Source organism: Phyllostomus hastatus, unplaced genomic scaffold (genome assembly GCF_019186645.2).
Source record: "Phyllostomus hastatus isolate PE091 unplaced genomic scaffold, TTU_PhHast_1.1 phas_scaffold_501, whole genome shotgun sequence".
Taxonomy (NCBI): Eukaryota; Metazoa; Chordata; class Mammalia; order Chiroptera; family Phyllostomidae; genus Phyllostomus; species Phyllostomus hastatus.
The window spans coordinates 45,388,129-45,415,235 of NW_025334033.1; the positions used below are offsets into that span (position 1 = coordinate 45,388,129).

The window sequence follows — 27,107 nt, forward strand, 5'->3', positions numbered from 1 at the left end:
TTACATTTCTGTTCATAATGGTGTCATCATAATTAATATTTTTATTAATGATAACTGTTTTCATAATAACTTTTATTCTAGGGGGCTAACTGTATATGCTTTAGATACCTTCATCCATTTAAGTTCTCAGAATAAATTCCGTGAGATTCCAGATTGATAAATTCAAATTCGGGTATTGAAGTGCCCTGCCTGGGTTCTTACAGCTAAGATAGAGTGGAGCTGGAATTTAAACAAATACGTTTGCATCCTACTCTGCGCTGTGCCAACCACGCGTGAGACTGAGATGTTCCCTTGCCCCATGGAGCTTACAGCTGAGAGGGTCTGACCACACACTGGCGCTCTTTCTCAGGTGAATTCATATGAGTGAGAAGGTGGCAGGCTGCTACTGTCTGCCTTTGTTCTCACCACTTAACAGCTCTGATTTCATCTGAATTACTGGCTTTAGGAATGTTACCCCACCTGTCATAATTCGTACCTCTTTTTGAATCATGACCTCAGGTATTCCAGAATAAAGTAAGTATAAATGCAGGAAATTTAAACGGGACAGATACCACCTGTCTTTAAGTTCTCAAATCACAGAAAAGTATTTCAGCATTCTCTGATACCAATAGTTGTAGCCACTACTTGTGAATGTTTGTGCTGTGTATTACACTCAGCATATACATTATGTCTAGTCCTTAAACCAACCCTCTAAGTAAAGTGTTAGTATTTTACAAGAATGATAGATATTATTCTCATTAGTTTATCCCCTGGTGCCTCACCCTCTGTCAAAATGTTGGCTGTAAATTACCTATTTTACATAAGAATCAGTGTAGTTGTATTGTATTAAACATTCAGAACCACAGTAGGAAACAAGAAAAGCATGTCTAGAACAATTACTGTGTGGTCTGGTTTATTTTCATAGTGTCCTGGAAAGGATATAATGACTGGGAAGATGCTCATGCTACTATCTTGATCCAAAAAGTTAGCGTTTTTTAATAAGAAATTGTGCTCTTTCCAATATTTTTTAGAAGACCTATGGATATATGTTTATTACATAGCACTAATTCTGTCTGAAGGTCTTAATTTTTTCTTTTTTTAAAGACTATGACAATGAAGAGATCTTAACTTACGAGGAAATGTCACTTTATCATCAGCCAGCAAATAGGAAAAGACCTATCATTTTGATTGGCCCACAGAACTGTGGCCAGAATGAATTGCGTCAGAGGCTCATGAACAAAGAGAAAGACCGCTTCGCATCTGCAGTTCCTCGTGAGTTTGGATGCTTTCCCATTTTCCTGTGCTTTTCAGTTCACCACCTCAGAACCTGACTGTAGGGAAAGTTTTCGTCTATTTCATCAGAACAGTGTTGCCCAGAAAAGAGGAATCTTGTTTTAACGAAATCTTCTTGGGAAATTTCTATTTTTCCTAAGAATATGGTACTAATTACTTTCTAAATGAATTTTATTTTGTGCTTCTTATGGTTCGCTGTTCAATAAGAAGTCAACTTCTGTTTTTTTAAACTGATGCAGAAGATAGAAATTTAGACATAATCTCTGAACACAGAAGTCCTGCTTAAAAATTATAATGGTACCTTATATAGTACCTAATCTTACAGAAATAAACTTCTGGAAAGGTGAGTAGTAGTGTTTTAAATGCAAGATGCAGTAACTTAAAATATAAGAAAGTTATAAATGTAACTATTAATAAGATACTAAAAACATACTTTCATTTCTCCATCTAGAAATTAAACCAGTGTTAAACACATGGGCTCTTAACATTTTCTCAATTATTTTGTTTTCTGTATTATAAAATAAAATCTTTTTCTAATTAACAAGATTATGTCCCACCCTTACCCTGATCTGTGCCAATTATTTTATCTAATTTTATTTGCTTAGACACAACTCGCAGTAGGCGAGACCACGAAGTAGCCGGTAGAGATTACCACTTTGTTTCTCGGCAAGCGTTCGAGGCAGACATAGCAGCCGGAAAGTTCATTGAGCATGGCGAATTTGAGAAAAACTTGTATGGAACCAGCATAGATTCTGTACGTCAAGTGATCAACTCTGGGAAAATATGTCTTTTAAGTCTACGTACACAGGTAAATCTCTTTTGGTTTAGGGTATTGAACTTGAGGGCATTTTTTGCAAAGTAATTTAGGGCGATAGTATTAATTGGTCCATAGGAACTAATTAAGTTCTTACACAGCTTTTTCCTACTGCTTCCCTGTGAGAAGTCAGACAGATTGCTAAATCTCAATTTCCTCAGCAAGTAAAATACATATATACCTACATATATTCACAAACATATTTTCTAAAACATAAAGTACAGTAACTGTAATACTGGTAGTGCTTTAAGGATTTTAGAGGTTATAAAAGAATTTCCCTTTTCAGATTCTTAACTAAGAAAAATTAGAGGTCATATTTGACGTTTTAAGTACCATTGTTCAAGTAGCAAGTATAAGAGATGCTTAGTTGTATTAAATAATGAAACTTCCACTGGTTTCTATTATTTCACAGACTAAGCAAAAAGTTAAAAATAATTAACATTGCTTTGATTTCCATTAAAAAACAAAATAATTTTAGAAATTTGGGAGTTTTAAGATTGTGTTTGTTGTGGAAAAGTTTTTCTAGACCAGGCAGCTTGAGCATAAAACATCCCTTAATGTGGCAGAATCTGCTGCCTGCGTCAGCTCGGGAAACCTAGGCAGTGTCGTTAAACACATGTGCAAGAAGGAAGCAGACTCTGAAATGGTTCTCTTGAAATAGTGAGTAGGTTTTCTTTGTTTTTTAGTGGACAGAGTGTTTAGTCTCTACTATTTCAGTTGTAAACATTTAAGAGAAGTATAAATGTATTTACTAAATTCCTTCAGAACTCTTACATTATTTGGGCTAGCAGTTGTACCAAAGAAACATAGAGAAATTAAGCATATTGTCTTAACAATGATTTTAGATTAATAATAGGGGGCATGTCCCTGCAATTCCCACTGTGACAGAGCGCTTCAGCTTGTGGGCACACTGTGATGCGGTGGGAAAGGCAAAGTGGAAACCACGACCCCCTCATTCAGACTGAGTCTGCTTTTTCTTGGATGGACTTCTCCAGAATTTTTTTTTTTTTTTTTTTGGTATGTGTACATGCAGTTTTTCTCTCTGATTGTGCTTGTGTTTAGACCCTGGCATAATATAAGGTGTCTGCTCATTTCTAATTCCTCTAAAATGGATTTTTAATGTAGTCATTAACATCTGCTTGTGATCTAATGAGCAGGGTATTTTAGCATCACATAGTTGTAATGTTTCATTGCCATTCACTTCATTCCATTACATGAAAAGAGTGAACCAATAGCATGTGTTTGTGTGTGATTTTATAAGTACACAATATATTTTTACAGTGAATGGTAGGATCTTAAAATACTGTGAATTTTTTGTTACAAAGATGTTTGGGGACACTGGTAGGTAATTTTTAATTGACATTATATTGTACTTACATTATTGGGAAGTAGTTAAGTGATGAGAATTTTTTTAAAGATCCAAAATATCTTTTCTTTTCAGTCATTGAAGGCTCTCCGGAATTCGGACTTGAAACCGTATATTATTTTTATTGCACCCCCTTCACAAGAAAGGCTCCGGGCATTATTGGCAAAAGAGGGCAAGAATCCAAAGGTAGAGTTATTCCATTGTTCTATTCCATTGAAAATAAATGTGGAATGGTCATGGCCTAATCTGTCAGAACGCTTAAAAGCTACATCAGCTTGAGCTTTCAAGCTGATTATTCTTTCTGCCATACCACTTTCCCCAAAACGGCCACGGTTGCCAGTTGCCTCTGGCTGGACGGTGGCAGTTCTCCAGAGAAGGCAGCTTCTGTTGCTGTTCCCCACAACAGCATTCCCTGTTGTGACCCCAAATGTACGGTAGCTTTGGCAATCCTTACCATTTCTTTAATATTCTTAACGTGTGTGTATGTTGTTTCCAGCAGAGATTATGTGACACCCCCCCACACACCCCAAATAAAGTACTGTTCGGATTCTTAGGGGTGGCCCACTGTTCTCCGGAGAGACGTTCTGCATGTGCAGGGAGCCAGCACTGACTGCTTTTGTTTTTCTCTCTTTTCTCATTGAAATGTTATGTTCTATTTGTCTCCTTCCTTTGGTCTTCTCACATGATCTGAAATGGAAAACTTTTAAAACTGTTTTAGACTCTGGACATGATTGAGGTAGTCCATATTATCCTAACCATTATTAATTATTATCCAGTGAGAACATACTGATAATCAGAAAGCATTCGCTTTTTATTTAAACGTGAGAAATGAAAATTCATGTGAATTGCTATGTCAAAGTAACAAACACTCTTCCCTGGGTTTTGCTGATTTTATAAACATTGCTATTTAAGAGGAATCACTCAGGTCTCATCTCATTTGCTATGCCTCTAAATCTCTTTAAAAGTCATTCAAAACACAACAGCACACCTTTCCTTTGGTTTTTGTCTGTTTACCACAGCCACTAACTCCCCTTCTTCCGCCTCAGGCTGTCTTTTTTCACTCTGGAAATACTCACCTTCCCTACTGAAACCGTTCATATGGGGAGGCAGGTGCTTTCCAATGTCTTAGGCTGCACACATCGGGGGCTTTCACATTGCACATGTTGGACATAATGTTTAGGCTAGATGGGCTGGCTGGGTACACTAGTGTTTCACCCCCTTTTTATTTTTTGCAACACAATTATAAGTTCACAGATAAGTGAAGCCAGAATATCTGTCGTCCTTGGCCCCTTGGGATGGTATAAAAGAAGTGTAAGACATGGTCGCTTGCTGTTCTTGAGGAGAACAACATATAATAAGGAAAACAAGATTAATACTCTGAAACTTAGTGGCCAGTAACCACTTGGGTAAACAAGAAATACCATGGCTGTTCAGGGGAAGGGATGCACCTGAAGGACCTGTGAACTCCATTCTACTTGTTCAGCCCTATTTTCTGTTTTTTAGTACACACACTTTTTAGTTAGGCTGTTCTTCTTCTCAAGGATTCAGTGTCATGCACAGGGCCGTATACCATTCCAGAACATGTTAAGCAACTTTCTTTTGTTTAGTGGTCTCTGGTAGTCCTCCCATGGAATTTTTTAACCTACTTTATTTTGAATTATTATGCCAAATTAAGTGAGGTCTAGAAAGATACTAATTATACATATTTTTAAAACGACTTAACCATTACACACATGTTTTAACAGTATACAATATGCTTGGCATTCTAATTAGAGTTTTCTAATTTTCAGAAGTCAACTTCATTGATGTTACTTTACATAAATAAAATGCATATGCTTTAGTTATGTAATCACTGAGTTTCAGCAAAATGCACACTTGTGTAACTACCATGCCAATCAAGATTTAGCATTTTCATCACTCCAAAATATTCTCCCATGCCCCTTTAAAGTTAATACCCCTCTTTTCTTCCTTAGGCAACCAATAATCTGCTTTACCTCACTGTAGGTTTGTCTGTTCTGGAAGTTAATGTAAATGGGACCACACAGTGTATTTAAGTTTACATCTGGCTCTTGATTAGTATGTTTTGAGATTCATCCGTGTTGCATCTAACAGTAGTTTATAGCTTCTTATTGCTAAGTGCTGTATATGAGGCCTGTCCAGAGAGCATCCAGCCATGTACTATGAAAAGTAGAGGCATTTATTGAAGAAGATAAAGACACATTGTACATAGGACAGTGACACCTCAGTCCTCTTCAAAGTCAGCACTTTGGGACCTCACACAGTTCTCCCAATTGCCGTCAGCTGCTTTGTCGTATTTTCCTGAATCTCATGACGATCTGAAATCTCTTCCCTTTCAAAGGTGATTTTAGTTTTGGGAAAACCTAGAAGTCTCATGGTGCCAGATCGGGGCTATAGGGGGACTGAGTCACCTGGGTGGCTTGATATTTCACCAAAAAGCTCTGCATGAGACATGTTGCACAAGTGGGCTCATTGTGACAAAGCTGCCGAGCACCATCTGCCCATAGCTGCGGCCTTCTGAATCATCCCAGTAGTTTCCGTGGGGGAACATTCAAGCTTGATGGAAAATTTGATGCAGATTCGTGGCTCTACTGACTGGCTCAGTTGTTTTGAATACGATGGCCACACAGTGCACATGCTCACTCAACAGCATCTGCCGCCCCACTGACTAGTACAGTGAAGTTGTCATTGTTCACACATGTGCGTTCCAGTCCACTCTCCTTGGCTGCCAGGTTACATGGATGTCATGCAAACCTGAACAAACCATTCTCATTATATTAACAATGGCTGGACTTTTTCCAGACAGACTTGATATATCGTGATCTATATATACCACAATTTGTTTATTCACCAGTTAAAAACCATTTGAATATTCCAATTTTTAGCTAGTGTGACCAGAACTGTCCTGAACGTTCCTAGTGTTGTGGTGGGCATATGTTTTCATCCTCTTCAATTGCTGGATCAAATGTTAAGTACATGTTCAACTATAAAAACTGCCAAGTTTTTTGAAAAGGTTTGCTCTATTATGCTCCCACCTTGGTTTCGTTTGCTCCACATTTTTACCAACTTTTGGTGTTGCTGGTTTGGAACAGTTTTTTAGTTCTAATAGGTTTGATTTATCATCATGTATTTTCCTGGTGACTGGTGATAGCATCTTTTTTTGTAGTCATGTAGGTATTTTTTTTTGTGAAATGTCTCAAATCTTGTTTTGTTTTGTTTTCCTTTTTTATATCTGGATATAAATATTTTCTCAAAGTCTTTATCTTTTTAATGAGTTTTTGGAAGATCAGAAATGTTTAATCTCCGTGAAGTATACTTTTCATTTTTCTTATGGTTAAGACTTTTTGTTTTTTGTTTTTTAAATCACATATGGGTATCCCATTGCTCTAGAATCATTTCTTGAAAAAGACTACCCCATCTCCCATTGAATTACATTGTCACCTTTGTTAAAAATGACCTGACCAGATATGTTGGGGAGGAATGTGGGGTCGATTTTGGATTATTTCTAGACTCTTCTGTATTTATGCTAATATTGTACTATCTTGATTACTGTAGCTTTATTATAGTCTTGAAAAACAGTCATAAAAAGGAATGAAGTACTGATACACAGTGCAACATAGACCGACTATTGTGTGATTCCATTGTGTGGACTGTCCGGGAGAGGCAACCCTGCAGAGAACTAAGTAGATCAGTGGTTGCCTAGGGCTGGGGGTGGTAGGAAATGGGGAGTGACTGCTAAGGCATAGTTTGGGGGGTGCGAGGGAGTGATGAAATGTTCTGAAATTGAATTGTGGTGTTGATTACGCAGCTCTGTGACTACACTAATACCCATTTAATTGTACATTTTAAATGAGTGAGTGGTAAATGAATTACATATGAAGAAAGCTGTTACCATTAAAAAAATCTCAGCAGGCTTTATTATAGAAATTGAAAAGATTTTAAAATTTATATGGAAATTAAAGGAATAACCAAACTCTTTAGAAAAAGAACTAAGTTAAAGGACTTTTGTCTTTGTTAATTTTCTATATTTTTTGTCTGGCTTCTTTTGAGTTATTTTTATTCTTTATGATTACTTTGGCATTAATTTGTACTTGTCTGAAGGAAACTTAGATGAGTTTTAAATCTTTTCTAATATGAAGTTACAGATTTCTCTCAAGGGGTTATTTAGTTGTATCCTGTAGATTTTAGGGTTATAGTTTTCATTATTATTTTGTTAAAGTACTTCCTAATTCTGTGTCTTTTTCTTCTTTAACCCATGGGTTATTTAGAAGTGTGTAATTTACACATATTTGGAGATTTTTAAAAATATTTTATTGATTTATAATTCCATTGTGGTTAGAAAACATGCTGAGATGTCAGTCCTTCAAATCTGTTGAACCGTATTTTATGGCCCAGCATATGTCCTGCCGTGGTGTGTGTTCCATGCACACCAGTGAGAACATGCACTCTGCAGTCGTTGTGGAGTGGAGGGTGATGTGTCTGGTTGCCTTTTAATTTCACTTCTGTTTTAGCTCCTTCAGTATTTCCAGTAGTGCTTTATCACTCACAAAACAGAAGTGTTGAATAAAAACAAATCCTCGGTTTTAAGTCAATGAAATTGTTCTAACCGGGAAAGTGATGGTGTTTCTCTGGATGCAAAATGTGAACAAGCATCTGATTATACTCAGAATCTGCTCTGTTAAAAAGGGCTTGAGAGTGGTAAACTGATATGTGAACTCATACAGTCACTGTTCCCTATAAGCTGATTTTGTCAGTCCCAAATTTTTTGAGCAAAACCATTTTGTTTCATTTTAATCATGAATTACAATTTGAAAAATAAAAACAAAATAAATGATATAAGCCATGTTGGGAAAAGGTGAAATAACACCTTAAATTTGATAAAGAAAAACCGGATGGATTGGATATTCATGTGAATCTGTGTAAGATGTGGGGCTTAACATTTACATTTCAATGTAAATGTTAATGTAAATGTGGGCGAACTCTAGCACCACAAAGATTAGATTCTATTTTGAGTCTGGAATGTTCTTTCAACAATTGTGAGCTTTGAGTAGACACTGAGTTTTAGTAAGATGTCAGTGTGTTCGGTTACAGTAGGGGAGCAGAGTCCCTGTTAGGGGACGCCTTGCTGGGGAACAAAGGATTCTGTGTGCCGCAGCCAGATGCACAGCATTCCAGAGGGAAAAAGAGAGAACTACCCCAGAAACTGCCTCAGGACAAGCCAGAGATCGCATATTTTTAAATATGTTTTCCTACTGTCACAGAAGTTCAAGCAGTTGAATGATATAAATTGTCTTGTCTTGCGGGTCCATTATGGTAATGAGATGTGACTTTTACACCTGAGACATTTGGACCTGAGTGTGTTATTGGTTCTCTGTATTGACAGGGGTGATTTGGAGGCAGTTCCACTTCCTTGAACAATTGCGGCTGATAAATCAGAAGCACATAGCCTTGCCGCCTGCGCTTTGTGTGAAACAGTTGCCCTTGCCCAGTATCTTAAATAGCCTGCTCTGTATCACTTCCCAAACTCTTCTGAGGATACTTTTTGCATCTTAAAGACTGCCTTTGTGTACAGCAGCAATTTAACACATTAAGCTGAGTGTGTCCCAGAACACACACACACACACACACACACACACACACACACACAGTTAACTCTTAAATGGTGGGGTCAGGGGCACTGGCCCCTGTGCAGTCGAAAAATCCCACATAAGTTTTGACTCCCCCAAAACTTAACTATCTCTGATATCTGCAGGGGATTGGTTTCAGGACTGCTTATGGATTCCAAAACCCACAGATGCTTAAGTTCCCGATATAAAATGGTGTCGTTTGTGCAGATTTGATCATTAACTCTGCATAATGTTTTAGAAGTGAGGGGAACCAGGTTTACTGAAGTAATTGTAGTGATAGAAATGTATTAGCCATAGGAGCTACTGAGGTATCCATTCTAGCTTAGTACTGAAAAAACAAGTACAGATCAAGGCACGCAGTCTGCCCTCTGCACCTGTGAACTCCCAACCACAGACTGAAAAGTTACATTTATTGAAAAATCTAGATATAAGTGGACCCATGTAGTTCAAACCCATTTTGTTCAAGGATCAGCTGTATTTGATTATTAAACCTTGGTTTGACAAGCAGTGTTTTCATTAAAAAGATACCTGTTCTGTTGATCCTTTGCTTTCCCAGTGATGTTTACCTTGCCTAACTCTGCAATAAATATAAAGAACAGGGGCTCTGTAAGAGCCAAGAATAGATGGTGCTTTGGGTCCTGCCACCCTTGCTCCATCCAGAAAGGTTCACTCTGTGTTCCAGAAGATATTCTTTTAGGAAGAGGTTATGATGCCCTAAAATACTTAAAACTGAATGTCTGTGGGGAACTCGAAGTCTGTGCCCTTGAAACATTGGTCTTGTGGGGAAGATAAGACAAAATTATACAGAAACCTAAAAACCTAAATCACAGTGTAAACAGATTCTATTGAGTCCAAGGTGATTCATTGTGGCTCCCCAAGATGCCAAAGCATCCGGGGCCATGACAGGGTTGGGAAGGAGCATGAGGCTGAGTGTTTTAAGAGGAGGAAAGCAGTGTAAGGTTATTTCTTGTTCTTTGACCATATCTGATGTGTATGTTTCAGCAAAGAATGGAGTTAACCTCGGTTTTTATCTCCTCTTTACAGCCAGAAGAGCTGAGAGAAATCATTGAGAAAACTAGAGAGATGGAGCAGAACAATGGTCACTACTTTGACACGGCAATTGTGAATTCAGACCTTGATAAAGCCTATCAGGAATTGCTTAGGTTAATTAACAAACTTGATACTGAACCTCAGTGGGTGCCGTCCACTTGGCTGAGGTGAAGGAAGCCCTTCCTGTGGCTCGATCGGACTTGATCTGGCAAACTGCCAGTACGAAGGTAAACCTGATACTTCAGCAGGACTCGAAGGGTAAGGTGGCAGGCAATGTAGCCCTGTTCTTCGATCTCAAACTAGTGAGAAGAAAATCCCCATAAGTAATTGTGCACAGCAGCCTTTATTGTATGGCTTTATGTTCTTGCCTCACTTGGGGATTCTAAATGGATGCTTTCAACAGAGCAGTTCCATTTTATCCTCGTAAAAACCTTTGTTTTCACCTAACTGAATCTTTTCTGCCTAGTCATATTTTCATGAAGTGTGTGTATATCCTCAGCAGTCCATGTCTCACATAGTTACAAATAATTGATGTTATTTAACAGTTAACTTAAATGATTTCATGGGAGTGGGGGGAAGGGGCTAGGGACCGTGCTTCTGTGTACTGGGCAAGACTTTATTTGTTAAGAAAACTGGTTTAGTCATCAGAAATACTTTGCTTAGATTTCTTTTATGTGCTGCAAGTATAATATACACATCAGATTTCAATAACTTACTACAAAAATACATTGTGTTGTTTATAGTGATTCTAAAAAAATTTTAAGGTGCCACTTTGGTCTGGAGCCACTCTGTTAGGCTTGAATTCATTTGTATGTCTTTTAACTGTTAAGAAACATTCCATTAGAAGCACCGATTTTTAGCTCAAACTTTGTGGATCAGACTTTACTGCACACTCAACAGACTCTGATCTAGTTAAGCATATACAACATGCTGCTCTTTTTAATGATTTTATGAGTTTTGTCCTTAAATTGTCACAACTAGATAACCATGCTTTTTCTCTACATAGTACGATAGAATGTATGTTACATTTTTATGAATGGTAGGTGTTCATGTAAACTGTTGAGTGCTTGAGTTTCTCATGACGCAGTTTTTTATGTACATGAGAGGACTAGCACATCTGCGTTTTTGCATTTTTATATGTGAGCACAGTATAATTTGATGACTGTGCTGTATATAGGTAATAAACTGGAATTCTGTGATGAATATAGCTGCTGTACTGTAAACTAATATTTAATAGATTGACAAATGGTCATTGATAACACTTGTTCAGCATTGTACTAAAATTTTATCTGAGGGAAATACTATGAGTTGACTTTGAGATCAGGAGGAAAGGATGACCTGAAAGTCATTTGAACATTTTAGGAAAGAACATAGGGGGACAGGATGGTTGTGCATATATAAAGAGGTTTTTATCCTAACAGGGTCTGCCTCTTGTGACCATAATACAACAGCTTACTAAATCCTGAAGGTTTAAGCTAATGGGATTTTCACACTGACATGGAAAGGTAATTTGCAGCCTCTTCAAGCCTTTAGGGATGGTGTGATGTGACGAACAACCTCAAATGTGAATATCTTTGTTGTATTTTTACGACTTTAGTTACAGCATTTCCTGTTCTCAAAGCTAAACACTGGAATAATATTGTCACATAATTTAATGTAAGCAGTTGTTTCTAATTAGTAGTTTGTCTCAGTGTCATGTATATATTTGATTTCCTCTTATACATAATTTTAATTGAACAAATGTAGATGGTTTATAAGTTGCCTTTTTCTGTTCAAATTTGCATGGCCTTGAAGTTGGCTGCAGAGTGTCTTATATGGAAGTACTTTACAGATACTGTTCATTAGGAAGAAAATAACATTCCTCAGTTAGCAGGAGTGCTCTACATGCCGTCTCTTCAGGTCTGAAACACTCCAAGTATTTCATAGCAGGAAATGGGAAGCTCACGCTAATTTTCAGCATTGAAAACCAAGGAATATAAGTACTTCATCTTTTCAGTCTTGCAGTTTACTTTCCCCTCAGGAATGAAAGGTAGTCTATGGTAGACAGTGGAGTTTTGACAGCGGCTTTCGACCCTAAGATCTAAACTGTTGGAAGTTTGAGTCCCGATAGAATGAGATTCCCGGTAGTGTCACTATGTGGCTGTCGCTCTGTCCCGTGAGTTAGCCTGCAGGTAGATCCACACTAGGCCCCATGCCATGGGACTCAGACACAGCTTCAAGGAGCAAATCCCCTCCCAAGGCACAGGCTGTGCCATCATACACTTGAAGGAGTCTGAGGCAAGATGATTTTGGGGTCGAAGTCTTACGGTTCTTGCCTGATCGGCAGAGGTGCGGCAGAGGGACAGGAACGTCAGCCCCAGCAATGTGGCTGTGCTGATACCACACAGCCCCTAAACAGAGTAAACACCGAGTTGTTGCCGACTGCCTTCACACAGAGTGGGCTTCCTTGCCAGTTACCTAGCTACTTGTCCAGCCAAGTGGCCAGGTCCGTGTCCTGTCCCTCTGGTTCTGACTGGAGACCGTCGTAGGGAGGTCTCAGCCACTTACAGGAATGACACCAGTAGCTAACAGACACATGTTAGTTCAAACAGGGAAATATCTTCCTTTACTAAATTTTCTTAAGTCAGAACAGATGGGAAGGAAAAGAGCATTTATAGACTCATCCAGATTTGCTTTCTATGAAAATCTAATATCTGGATTTTCCCCCCATTTTTCGTGGTTTAAGGAGTATCGATAAGGAATAGTTTGAATGTAATTTCTTGAATGTGTGTGGAAAACACGAACCAGGGATTTAGCCTTAATAAGGTAACCTTTCTGACATTTATCATTAATCCTCCTTTGTACTCTCGTCCTGTACTTGCACTCTTATTTTGAGATGTCATACTGCACACTGTATTGTAAAAATAAAATTATATTTCAAATAAAGAAAGCCACTGAGTACTTTCTCTTGCTGTATTTATATCCTCTACCATTCAAAATTTCAGCACATCTAACGACTACCCTGGCTTCACGTTTTTGCCAGAAGTCAGTCCATTGGAACCTCAGTGAAACACACAATGTCTTTTAACTTACTCTTCACCATGAGGCAGTGCCCTCTATTGGCATAGATATAGGCTCTATTTCCTTAATTGTTGTCTTAAAAAAAAAAAAAAGGAACAACTCATGTTAAATGATATTACTGTTTATACCATAGTCACATTGAAAACTGGCACATGGCAAAACTGCTCCATGACAGGCAGGACAGAGACCTGTCATGAAAAGCAACGTAAGTGCGGGCTTCCAGAAAGCTTGAGGAGAGCAGTGCCACAGTGGCACAAGGAGGGCTGCAGCGATTACAGGCGACAGCGCCGGTGAGTGGGTGGGAGGGAAGGGTGCTCCTGCAGCAGCTGGCCTGAGACCACTGCTGGTTCCTAAGGGGAACTTCCTAATGTGCTGGGTAAGCCGATCACATGTAACACAGATGCAGGTGGAGTACAGTGCTCTTCTGCAGCGTAAACTTGTTTATCGAAATCTCATCTGTGATAAAGGTTGCTAAATTAGGATTCTGCAAAGGTACTCCCATAAATAGACGTTCAGGGAAATTTTACCACCAGTGAAATTCTTAGGCTGAAAAATAAACAGTTACACAAACCAAACCTATACACCGTGAACTAAAATGGTGCCATGTTAGGATTTCTGGGAGAGCCAGAGCAGGAAAGACAACTATTCAAACAGAAGGTCCTCATCCTTCTCTTCAGCCAGGAGATTGGCAGGTTCCGTCACCTCCCCAGCTGCCCTCCGTTTTTCCAAGTTCTTCTCAGATTTTTCCTTGAGAATTTTTTTCTTCTCCTGTATTTTCTTTAACCTGTAAAATAAAGGAATTCTCTCAATGCTGTTTGAGTAGTAGATTTGCTTCTAGTTTTGTAACAAGGATAATAAACACATTACAACAAAATTTTAATCTCAGTTCAGTACTTTATAGCCCATTAAAAAATGATAGAGGTAAAATAGACGTATTTTAAGCCCATAACGAATTTCAAAAGCTTCTATTCCAAGATGACCAAACTTTGAAATCCATTCCCTGATAATGGACCGGGTTTTGAGCATTCAGGCATTTATTAAAACTTTGGAACACTTCATTTAGATCACTACAACCCTGAACGTCACTGAAGGGCAGAAACTAACCTCTGATCACTAGGATTATAAATCACACACTACTCAGGGCTCGAGATGGCACGTCTCCCCTGAGTAGGCCTGCCTTCACCTGTCCCCCACCTCCGTGACCCTGGCACACCGACCTGCACACCACTATTCAGTCCTTACCATCTCTGCTGGCTTCAGTGTTCACGATCAACTACGTACGTGCGTCATTTCCCTCCCAGGACTGTGCTAACCCTCTAATGTAATGTCTCCTTCTGGACCATACTCAACATGCAGTCCATACGGAGTCACTGATTAATTCTGGTTTCTTTATATGTGGGAGACACCCAACCTAAATCACTTTCATTTTTTAAAATATTCAAGTATTTGACCAAAATTTTGGGTGATGCCATGCTTTAGTTATGTGTAAAACTAAGCAGCGAACTGTCTTCACAGCCTTTGGCAATACTATTTCTTGCTTCTTACATATCAGAATAAAATACAAGCTGTGCTGATTTTAAAGAATGTGAGCATAGAGACTTTGGAATACAGAAAACAGAAGACAATCAGGAACTGCCAGTTTCAACAAACCGATAGAACTCTTCTCGCTCTCTCTCATCCAGCTCTGTGATGATGTAGGCGAGGGTGCGTTCGATCCGGGGGATGATGACTAGGGTTTAAAAAAATATTCATACGTGAGAACTTCAAACCACCTTTTTTCAAATTGCCACTGCCCACTTGTGTATCAGATATTTTTTTCTATCTATAAAACCAATTTACATTTAATGCGCAAAATTTAGAAAACAAAAACATAAAAACAAAACTATAATCCAACCACCCTAAAGTAATTGTAAATATTTTGGTATATGCTCTTCTCATGTCTTTTCTATAGACAGATAAAATTAGACCACGATATATATGACACTGAATTCGTATGAATATATGACATTGAACCACAAGTGTTACTTTAAATCCACAATAATCCACCGTCAAAACTGGAGCGCGGAGGCAGAGAGGATGCAGTAAGGTGTCAGTCATAAGGTTCTGTTTTACCTAGAATTCACCTGTGTTCACGTGAGGGCTACAACAGTACCTCATCCCTTTTGTTTTGCTGGCAGTTCTGTGTACAAGGGCTGGCACTACCAAGAAGTCAGGAAATAACTCCGTGTTTCACACTAACAGAGCCCAAGCAAAATCATTTGCTATTCCAATTTTACTCCTTTTTTACCTTAAAACTGAAAAAATGAAAACTGAGTTTCTTAAAAAATATATCAACACTAAGCATAGTTTTAAAATAATAAGATGGAAAATAATGCATCAAATGGGAAGACTTATTTTCAGAAATCAAGGACAACACTTTCTAGAAGAGGGATTTCAAGTAAATATTTAATGTGTTCAAAAAGTTGTACACTCAGTGATTGGAAAGAACTAAAAACACTAGAGCTCTTGCGAAATAGTTTCTAACCCTTTATATTCATGTATAACTGGAAATGAGTAAGATATTCCATAATTTCAAACTCCCTACTCACGTCTAACTCCCCACCCCCCCAATCATACAGCTCCTTCTACCAAAGCACTTACTCTTTGCTGCTCTGCAGACTCGCTGCACTCCCTGCTGTGAGCAGTGCGTGCCTTACCCACCTGGTGGTCCAGGCCTGATCCTAGCAGCTGGGTAACGAAAGTGGAGGCAGGGACAGTGGATGAACAAAGGGCTTCACAGCAGCTCGCACTCACCGTGTTCAATGGCATTTACACGCCTGTTGGTTATCTTAATGGCTTCGTCCAAAGTAACAAAGGAAGTCTGAAACAAGAGGACAAACACTCCAAGTACAAAGTCTTCCAGTCACGCCCTGTTCACTCGGCTCCACTCGGCACTGGTAGAGAACACTTGGAAACCAAGACTACTGCTTTTTAACACATTAAAAAAATTCTTGTGAGATTTCCATAGGGATAACACTTAATCTCCATGCCATCATTTATTTCAGACTAAAGTTACAAAAATGGCGAGAGGAGAGAACCATGCACGAATGACCTAGATATACATTCTCTGGCCACGGAGGGGAAAAAAACCACGGCCCACGGCTTTCGTGTGTGAACCACGTTATATTTCCATTGAAATCTAGCACTGCCTGCTGCTGTTCTCATCTAGCAGAGTGAAACTACACCACTGCTCCTCTGTTAGTAGCACAAGTTGGGACAAAGGTGCAGAGGCCACCATTTCAGAAATCAAAACATCTTTGGCTTGTTTCATAGAGGGCCATGGAAACAGTCTAAAGCAGTGAGTGCAGTGTGCGCTAGTCAAGATCGGAAGTTCACACTCGAATATCAAAAATCAAACTACAGGAGAGCTCCAGCAACACTCTGCCTACCTGCAGCGAGGCCAGTTCCACCAGTAGTTCCACTGCTTTGGCGTAATTCCTCTTTAATTTAGCCAGTTGTTCCCCACCTCGGGCTAAACCAGTCAGCTCATAACCTGAAAGAACCAGTCAGACAACATTTGTAATTGCAGAATAATAATCTTCCCCCTAAAATTCCCCAAGAGATAAGTCAGAACAATGACAAAATGGAGAGACAAATTCACTATCTCTGTTAAATGCAGACACGAAGTGCCCATCTCACTCCCCAAACATTAAGAACATGATGCCGAGTAGTTTTGCACAAGGATCCTATTCTAGCTACAGTGGAGGTTTCCAACCAGCCCCCACTTCACTGGACCGCTGGGTCAACCAGTGCGCCCATCCTCTCTGCAGACCGCACGGCCTGGTGCCCAGTGCAGTGCTGCTCTCCGTGAACAGGCGGCTCTTCAGAATGCTCTACTTTACGCAAGCTGTACAAAACATTTTATGTAAACCAGTGAAAGATGAGTGCAAGGAAAGAATACTGTTCCTTCTATAAAAAAGAAATTCTACTTTGGACAGACTGAATAAAGATGTTTTGCTACTCCAAAAATGTTGTCAAATTAGGAAAGGGTCAGATAATTCCCAGAACAAAACTCATTTAAAGGGGAGTCAGGAGAGCCCAGAGACACACACTTACTGTCAGTTCCTTCGTGGTAGTGTTCAAACACTGGCAAAGTGACACCTGTTTAACACAGAAAAAAGTCAGCAGACTGTCCAGAATCATCACAGCTTTCCAAGAGCGAATTTAGGAACCTGCCTTCTTAAGTGTTCAATCCTATCTAAAAATTAAATTAGCCTCAGCAATAAAGGAGCTGATTGTTACCATGGGGGTTTTTTTCCTTTCAGCTTTGAGGTATATTTAGTATACCAAAAAAAAAAACAAAACAAAAAACACCTGCACATATTTACTGTATACACGGTGCACCCATGGTAATAAACATATCCATCATCTCCAACAGATTTTGTGTGTCCCTTTTCCTTGGCATGTGTGTGCCAAGAACTCTCAACATGAGACCTACCCAGTCCTCCTGTGCACAAGTTCCTCAGCGCGCGACACCGTATTATCCTGTTGGCGCTCCACAGTACAAGGCACTTCTAAAATGCATTCACCTTGTACTGCCCTCGCTTTATACCTACCAAACAACTCCCCAGTTCCCCGCCCTGACCCCCCGAGACCCCCACTTACAACTGGCTCAACATGTAAAGCCAATCAACTTGTTCTGAGTAGAAAGGATTAACTGGGATATCGAGATCTTGCTGTATAAACAGGTTGATTTTAAAATGTCACCTTTTCTCCCCCGAGGGTTCTAAAAGGGTTGGAAAGTTACCTGCTACATTATCTTTCTTTGCTCGAATCTTCACTTGGGCTTTATTTACGTTCTGGATGACTGTAGTGCTGCAGGGGAAAAGGGCCTTGGTTCAGTTAAGGTTTTAGAGTGAGAAATAAACTCACAGGGACCCACTGGGTAACTTGAACAAGAGTGAGATTTCACAATTAAGTAAGAAAAGGCAAAAAATCACTGCTTCCAGAGGAGGGCCTCAGAAAGCAAAGAATGAATAATAATAAAAAATTAGTTGTAAGAAAACAAAAAAGAATTATTTTACAGTATGCAGATTGCTTAAGTTTTCAGTCATACATGTGGAATTTTCATTCTGTTTATGTAATTTAGAGAAAACTTTCCTTCTTTTGGGTTTGTTGTTAAACCTAGGTTTGGCTAAGCAGGAGTACTATTCCTTTATCCTAGAACTTACCTGAATTCCTTCTGGCTTTGTCTGGCTCCTGATTACCACCATAAGATAGTGTCTTCCCCATAACCACCCCAAAGCATGCACACTACTGATTCCCTCCCTCCGCTGGAAAAGTCAGTGCAAGCTGTTTCCCCGCCCGCACTGGCACAACCTAGCCTGCTCCCTCAAAAGGCCTCCTGCCTCTCAGGCTATAAGACCTGCCCGCCAGGTAATGCTCCTAGATAGATAATAAAAACTAAGAAGGAAGGAATCGTGTCATTGGATAAATAAGACTAAAATAAAAACCCCTGAAAAGAATGTCCACCTCTGCCCCTGAATGGCCATTTGACTCAGGAGAGCACTGAACTCACACTGAGATAAGTGCTTACCTGGTCTACTTCACAGGCTTACTTGGAGAACCACATAATGTGTAAATTTGCAAAACCCTGCCCTGGTTGGTGTAGCTCAGGGAACTGAGTGCTGGCCTGTGAACCTAAAGGCCACCAGTTCAATTCCCAGTCAAGGGCACATGCCTGGGTTGCGGGCCAGGTCCCTGCTTAGGAGTGTATGAGATTCAACCGATTGATGTATCTCTCACACATCGATATTTGTCTCCTCTTTTTCCCTCCCTTCCTCTCTAAAATAAAATCTTTAAAAAATGTTTTAAAAGTTGGCAAAGCCCCTTTGTAAAGCAATAACTAAACTATTTTATATGCTTTGTAAAGCTTATACTGACATGACAAAAGCATAAATTCATGCCCTTTAAACAACCAATTCCATCCTCAAAAGTTTATCCTAAGGAAATAATTCAATAGAAAAAAAATACTTATGCATGAAGATGTTCATGGCATTTTTCTAATATTCTAGAACTCTGGAAATCAATCCAAAGTTCCATCACTAGAAGAAAAGGTTAAATTATAATACATCTATAGAAAGATTATGCAGTTACATAAGTAAAAACAAGGAAAAATGTTGATAAAATGTTAAATGAAAATGGACTATGAAATATGAAGTACCCCATGCCTGCAGCTATGTGACAGATACATGTGGGTAGCAATTAAGATGGTGTTAAGGTGATATGGTTAAAACTGTCCTTCCTTATTATTACTAGTAATATCAGGTGTCATGAATGCTTATTTTTTTAAAGATTTTATTTTTAGAGAGAGGATAAGGGAAAGAGAAAGAGGGAGAGAAACATCAATGTGTGGTTGCCCCTCACATGTCCCCAACTGGGGACCTGGCCTGCAACCCAGGCATGTGCCCTGACTGGGAATCGAACCAGTGACCCTTTGGTTTGCAGGCCGGTGCTTAATCCACAGACCCACACCAGCCAGGGCTGAATGTTTATATTTAATTTAAAATGACTTTTAAATAAAATTGTGAACATAAAAGAACCCTGATTTTTCAAAACACCCCAGGTAGTCTTCTTACCTGAAGTCCCCTGCTGTGAACTTGGCCTCAGCAAGTGAAAAGGCAGCTTCTCTCATCACTTCCCCCATCAACATTTTAGTCTGGAAAAGCATGAATCCACAGCCAGTTCAAAAAAGTTTTTCACAAGGAAAAATCACGTAATCACATTCCTTTAATAATCTTCAGTATTCTGTGTATGTGGTCAACACTGTTCGGTAATGATAAAAATTTCCAATTTTGCTTGAACAGCATTGGTTATGGTCACTAACAATGTTGCAAAACCATGAGTTTGATAATTAAAAATCAAAATCAAGACATTAAGAAAAAGAAAACTGAAGCTTTACTGCAGGACTGTCCTTTTCTGAATTGGCCCGTGACAGTCCGCTCGAATCAATCTCCTAAACTCATGGCAGTGCAGTCACAGTCCTCACGGCGCAGTGACTCTGAAGTCCAGAACATTTCATGTTTGAGAATATCCAGCATTTTTTTGAGAGAGAAGAATAATGGGGACAGATGGGTAGAGAGTTACCTTACTAAGTACTAGAAATGCACAGCCGCGGTGAGAAAATAAATTCGGTACAGACACAGGTAAGTCAACGACACGGAGCAGAGTTCGGAGGAGCCAGGACTGGACTGGAATTTACTTGTGGGAAGAGACCATTCAATGGCCATCCATTTATGCGATGAAAAATCTAAATCCCTGCCTTCTCCTATCAGTCCCCTCAAATCGACAGATTATTAAAGATAAAGGTTTATTTTTTAAACTATAAAATAAAATATAATAAAATATCTTCCTGATCTTTGTAGGGCTTTCTAAATATGTAACCCAGATGTAAGCTATGTAAAGGAAAGGACTAAGAGATTCGACAAAAAGGAAAAAATATTTTTAAGAAAGTCAGACTTGAAAAAAATATTTTTAGCATTTTGTACCCTAACTTGAATATATATAGAACTTCTACAAAAAAAAAAAAAAAGAGAGAAATTTACCAAGAAAATCAAGTTACCAGTAAACATGAAGGGATGGTGAACCTTACAAATAATCAAAGGTAGTACAAACTAAAATAAGGTAACAATTTTAGCCCAACAGATTGGCAAAAAATAAAAATAGCCAATTTAAGGAAGTAGGTCCTCTTACTGATCAGTTGGTAGTATGTAAATTAGTATAACAATCTGGAGGGCAATTTGGCAGTTATCAAACACTTAAATGATTCCTGAAATTCTAAGAGTCTTTTCCAGAGAAACACTAGCATACATACACATGAGAATTTACATTACCCTCCCCCACAAAATGGGAACACTACACATCCATCAGCAGAGACTTGGTTAAATTCCACCACCCATGTGATGGAGCACCACGCAGCTATTACACAGAACGAGACCGATCTATACGCATTGACGTGGAAAGCTGCCGTATTCTGCTGTGGAGCGAAGGAAGGGGTAGTGGAACAGAAAATGTTACAGACACAGACATAGATATAGATGTAAATTTAAAATAGTTGCATGTTTCTTACTAAAAACATCTGTGTGTCCTGGACATATGGTCATACATGATACTCTTGGTATATGCTTTACAAAAGCAGTATTTTTGCTACGTGCTACCAAAGAGAGAGAAAGAGACTGAGCAGGGGGAGGAGGGGAGGAGGAGGGAGGGAGGAAGACAGGGGTGGGGGGTGAGAGGGAGAAACGGAAATATGGAAAGCATATAAACCACAATATCGCAAAGAACTCCTTTGGGAAATGAAAGAAGGATGGTTGGGGGAGGGGGATATGGGACAGAACCTTCACTTTTTTTATACACTTCTGTATTCACACATCATTTATCCAAAAAGCACTGAGTTAAAACGTACTATGTGCCAGCACTGGTCTAGACACTGAAAACACAGTGCTGAAGAGACAAAGTCCCCTCTCATGGAACTCACCTTCTCTAGTGGGGGTAAACAATCAAACAATATGCTGTAGTGCACGCTATGATAAAAATAAAATAAGGCAACGTGACAGAAGTAAATATGGCGGTCACTTCAAGAGACCATAATGGCCAGAGGAGCCAGTCGTAAGGCGTTCTGGGGAAAGAGCATTCCAGGCAAAAGAAACAAAACAGCTAATGCGAAGGCCCTGGAGGAGGGTGTCAGACAGACTGTGGCAAAGGAGGTCAGAGAAGCAGGCAGGGGCCGAATTAAATCAAGTGGGGCTAGTGGACAAGTGTAAGGAGTTTGGATTTTTATTAAATAAACTAGGTAAAACTCAGTACTTTATGGTGATATTTTTACTTTTGGAAGAAAAAAATGAATTAAAATAACAAAGAAAAACTAAAATGTCAATGGCCATGCTGGATTCTCCTTAGATATTTCTAAAATAAATACTGTCCTAAGCAAAGTTTACTCTACCTCTATGATCTTCTTTAGGATCTGTCGAAATCGAAGAGTTAAGGCATCAGACTTTTTCTTCAGGAGGTTTCTACCTGTCTGTGCTCCTTTTAATCGAGCCTTCATGATGGTCTGTGCCCTGTGTAAACAAAGGTAAAGATGTTCCCATTGTTTAAAAGAAAGAAAAATACCTTCCCCATACAATGTTCAAATTATGCTTTATTCTTTGATGTCATCCGAGTAATATACAGCATTTGTAGCTGACAGGTTTAACTGGTTTCTAACACTGCAGATTTCCACCCTCAGGTGTTCAATATATGAAGTTTTATTTATTTAAAACCAAAACAATGTTTTAATATCTAGAATATTTATTAAGTCATGATAAAATTTTCAGGAGTGCTATTTTATGATGCCAGCAGAGTTTAAATACTTATTTGACTTGTAAATTAAAACTATACCTGTTTCCATTACAAGTGTATTAAGGATTCTTTTTTAAGAATCTGTCTACTAATTTATACCACAATTTGAAATGCATTTGCCTCCAGGACCAACGATTCCACTTTGAGGACTTTATCCCACAAAGTTATTCCCACATGTACACAAAAAATCTGTCCCAGCCCTGGCTGGTGTGGCTCAGTGGATTGAGCTCCCTATTGCGAAGCAAAGGGTCGCCAGTTCGATTCCCAGTCAAGGCACATGGCTGGGTTGTGAGCCAGGTCCCCAGTAGGGGACGTAGGAGAGAGAGGCAACCACGCATTGATGTTTCTCTCCCTCTTTCTCTTTCCCTTCCCCCCTCTCTAAAAAGAAATAAAATCTTAAAAAAAAAAATATGTCCCAGGTTGAGAATGAGTGCTCCGGCATTGTCTGTAAGAGCAAATGGGCGGAAACAAGTTAAATACTTCATAAATTATGATTCTTTGTACAATGGAATGATATGCAGATGTTAAAAAAAAGATGAAGGTAGGTCTGCATGTGCTCCTTACATTAAACTGTTCGAGCTCTGCAAAGCAAGGAGGGATAAGTATACTTATACAGAGAACAGCCTAAAAAGGATTCAGAGAAACTGTCAACAGTTTCTTTTGGGAGATGGGACTGAATGAAAAACACTGATTTACTTTTACTATTATATTTTTGTATCTTTTACATTTTATTCCACAAACATTTATTGCTTTTTCTATTAAAAGTGTGGCATTAAAGTGTTTTGATACCATCAATCAAGAGTCTACAACTAATCAATTAATTTGTAAATGACTTTACGTAACAAATGAATGTAACAAATTAGGGAACAAATGACTTTGAGTAACTGATAAATGACATACCTAAGTAAAGACTCCTGAAAAGTGACAAGTTACTGAAGCCTCCTTACCTCCTATTTCAATCTTTTCCCATCAGAAACACCGATACCAAAGTCAGGAAACCAACAGAAAAAACTGACATTTCTGTTCTTGCCACCATATGCCAGATAAAATTTAATGATGGAAAAAAGTGGGTAATAAGATTCAATAACAGGTTATCTAACTTAGATACTTAAAGTGGTATAAGGGGATATAATTTCATATCAATGGTGTTATAACCAGCAGCAAAATAGTGACTATTAATGGACCTTTTGGCTAAATGTTTAGATTATATTTAAATCTTTTACCACAGGGCAAAGGTTACTGAGACAATCCTTAGAGTTGGGAGAACTTTAGACATTATCCTGAAAGTTAAGAAAATGAGGCTCAGAAAAATGAAACACCTTTTCCACAGCCACTCAGTGAAGAAAAGGCAGAGGAGGATTTGAACCAGCTTTCCGACTCCAGTGACCTGCCCAAGGCCCAAACTAAGGCTCAAACCTAGGCCCACTATATCCCAACCACGTGGGACCTTTCCTCCCCTACAGGTTATAAAGAGCATCAAAAGAACGGTTCTCTCTCCCACTGACTGAAGGTCCAACCGAGTGAAGCGGGTTCAGGTTCCTGCCTGAGCAGGAGCTAGCCACCCAATGTGTACATTTAAACATACTGTACTGTTGACACTAACCACCAGAATTTGGGCTCCAAGAGTTGGATCAAATTTAAGTCAAATCCTGGTACAGCAGATTCCAGGAAGTTCATGGTAAAAAGGCAAACTGGTTGATAAAAATGAATTTACCTTGCCAATTTCCATTTCCTCCTAGGTAATAGCACCTATGTAAAACAGAAAAATTTTTACTCTTGACACTCAAAGAGTGACATGCCCAAGGGCTTACAGCTCTTGTAGTTATAATCTAGATTTACTGACTTCTGTTGATTCCAAATCCTTCTTGCCTCCTTTGATTCCACCTTAAATTTGTTTTTCTCTCTCTGGCATATAAGTGGGTGTCAGCCCCATTTCACAGGCTAACACTGTAAGCTGGGGCTGTTTGAAACAGAAGTCACTAGTGTATTTTCTAGCCTAGCTCTTAAAAAAACTGTTCCTTTACAAGTTTCAGAGCTGCTCAGCCCTTCTTAAAAGTGTCTGACTTTGAACTAGGATGACAACTTTGTTTCCAGATGAATCAAAAGCATCTGACTACATGAGAAGTACCTACACTAGGCCTTTGGGAAAATATTTAGAAAAGCAGTTACTTCCTGCACCTGATTTTCCTCTCAAACCGCAAGCTGAGTGGTCTCAAATAGTAATTTCCACCTTCACAAACCTATCATTCTTCTTGTCCAAGCCCATGGAAGTCTGTTTTTACCTCTAAGTCTTAAAACTGAAGCTGTGAAAACAGACTTTCTTCAGTAATCACAGCCAGTAGGAGAAAGAGCTGAGCTCCATTCTGATTTGTGCAGAGGTAACTGGACATTTTAAAGGAAGAATGAGGGAGGGAAGGAAGAGGGGACTCCAGCAGAGTCGGGGAAGTGATGAATTACAGAGAGCTAGCTGGTCAGGAGAAATGCAATTAGGCCAGCTGTGTCTGCCAGTGGACAATTATGGAAGTTAGGATTCTATTCGCACTGACCTCCAATCCTTCCCAACGATTACATTTCAAAGAAATGGTATTCCGGTCCTTGAGAAAGCTACCTCTAATTTCTAGGGGAGACATACACATCTCAATGGGAAAATGATGGATTTATCACTGTAGGCCCTTTTCAGTAAAAAAATGCCCCAAGAAAGGTCAGGGATCCATCGTTGGGTGTTGGCTAGAACAAACAGCAAATTCTCCAGGCAGCACTGAGCTTTCTCAGGCGCACAAATTTTAATGGGAGCTGGTGTCATCCTAGAACACAGCCTGAGGCTTCGAGCAGCCATGCTAAATGGACTTTGGCTGTTTCTCAGTGCAGAGATTTGGACAAAGTCAGTCATTAAGTGCTGGGAACTTGGCAGTTTTCACTACCCCAGGATAGTCCTGATCCTTATCCATTTCTCAGGCACTGCCTTTCTCCACAACTGACGTGATTCCCATCTAGTACAAACAGCTATTAGAAAGTCAGTAGGTGAAAGTAAAAAAATAAACAAAAAGCCAGTAACTCCTTCATTTCACTAAGGGCTGCAGCCACTCAGACAGAGGCAGAAATCTAGGTTTGGGGTTTGAAAATAACTCTTTTTAGAGTCCTGATTCTCCGAGAAAAAAGTCAGGATAAAGAAAAACAACAGAGTACCTCCAAAGAAATACGTCCACAATGAAAAAGATCTGAATGTCAGAGCCAAAACTAATTGTCTGCTCCTCACTGGCGGGGGGCGGGGGGTGGGAGGACAAGGAAACGGAGGAGAGAGCAAATAAGATCTTGACTTTCCACACATTGTTAAGGTAGGTTTGAGAAAAACCTCAGAACATTTTCCTACAGACTAGCGAACACCTAGGACGATATGCTATTTCTCCTGCCAAAGTAGTCAGGCCGAAAGAGAAAGGCGGCCCACAACCGAACAGATCACACGCATGGGTTCATTCAAGGAACACTTTTTGCGGACTGTCTACGGACTGATAACCCAGACACTTTCTCATCCTGGAGGGAGCTCACAGTCCCACGGGAAAGACGTGCACACAAATCCGATCCACTGTACATTGTGATGGGCAATGTTAGCAGAGGTCTAAACAAGGTGCAATGGTGACAGTGCAAGAGGAGTGCGTCAGGAACTCAGGACTATCTTCCCACCGCGAGTGACATTTCCTGACATCTGGGAAAAAGACTATGGGGAATCTAAGACCGAATGGAACATCCCCGCTAGGGCGTTTCGATTCGACAACACCCAGTTTGGCGTAAAAGTCTCTTCTATATACTTCCCACCGCAGTAAACTTCCCTTCTCAGTCCATCTCTCCGCCAAGCTGAGCCCTGTCAGGGCAGGAGTGGCGACGATTCACAGTTACATAAATCTGGTGCCTGCTTCAATGGGGAATGTGGAATGAATGGCTCGATGAATGAGTAAGGTAAGCGGACGCCCACAGAAGCCAGCAGGCCCGGCGCCTGTTCCTATAGACCGGGATCGCTCTGACCAGTCCGGTTCGCTCACAGGAATGTGTGAGGGGATCGTCAGGGAGCCTGGCCCTGGACTCACGGACAGAGACGGGGAGAGCTCAAGATCCACCCAGAAAATCAGGTACCTCGCTGATAGTCCAGGGTACGGAGGAACCAAGAATCCCGCCAAGCGTTCCTGAACGTATCGAGAGCTGCTCGTCCCATTCTTTTACTTACATTCGTGAGGGAAAGATTTCAATTCGGTCTTTGCTCGACATTCTGACGACGACTGTTCGCCTCGAGTTACCAGCCGGGGAATCCGGGCTGCCACAGCCCCGGCCAGTGTCTTCCTTTACCAGAATCAGCTGGTTGTGTCACCTGACCCCCATCTCGCGTTGCTAAGAGGCCGCAGAGCTACGCACCCTCCAGTTCCGCTTCCTGTTGGTACCGGGAATACCCGGGTGAGGAGGGCGGAAGGAGAGGATGTGAAAAAGGCGATGCCCGGATGTTGAGGCGCGCGCACCAAGAGACGGCCCTTCA

General features: G+C 39.9%; 2 protein-coding genes and 1 non-coding gene across 8 annotated transcripts in view; 2 read left to right on the forward strand and 1 right to left on the reverse strand.

Annotated features, from left to right (window-relative positions):
• The window catches only part of PALS1 (protein associated with LIN7 1, MAGUK p55 family member), a 74,789-nt gene extending 61,717 nt beyond the window's left edge, over positions 1-13,072 (forward strand). For all 6 annotated transcript variants that reach the window (XM_045822621.1, XM_045822625.1, XM_045822623.1 and 3 more), the window contains 4 exons: positions 1,084-1,251; positions 1,878-2,080; positions 3,528-3,638; positions 10,142-13,072. In XM_045822621.1, coding sequence (XP_045678577.1) covers positions 1,084-1,251; positions 1,878-2,080; positions 3,528-3,638; positions 10,142-10,318 — 659 coding nt within the window. In that variant the 3' untranslated portion in view covers positions 10,319-13,072. The remainder of the gene's footprint in view (positions 1-1,083; positions 1,252-1,877; positions 2,081-3,527; positions 3,639-10,141) is intronic.
• Positions 9,299-9,430, forward strand: LOC123809005. The gene has a single exon (XR_006783885.1). It is a non-coding gene; the product is annotated as a small nucleolar RNA SNORA66 (small nucleolar RNA).
• A 240-nt stretch (positions 13,073-13,312) lies between the features above and the next one.
• Positions 13,313-26,990, reverse strand: ATP6V1D (ATPase H+ transporting V1 subunit D). Its single transcript, XM_045822630.1, has 9 exons — positions 26,805-26,990; positions 22,188-22,305; positions 19,825-19,904; positions 17,994-18,061; positions 17,303-17,347; positions 16,636-16,739; positions 16,001-16,067; positions 14,858-14,936; positions 13,313-13,991 (listed from the first exon to the last, which is right to left on the reverse strand). Exons 1-9 carry the CDS (start codon positions 26,843-26,845, stop codon positions 13,850-13,852), a joined length of 744 nt encoding a protein of 247 aa, XP_045678586.1. The 5' UTR covers positions 26,846-26,990; the 3' UTR covers positions 13,313-13,849.
• Between the last annotated feature and the right edge of the window lie 117 nt (positions 26,991-27,107).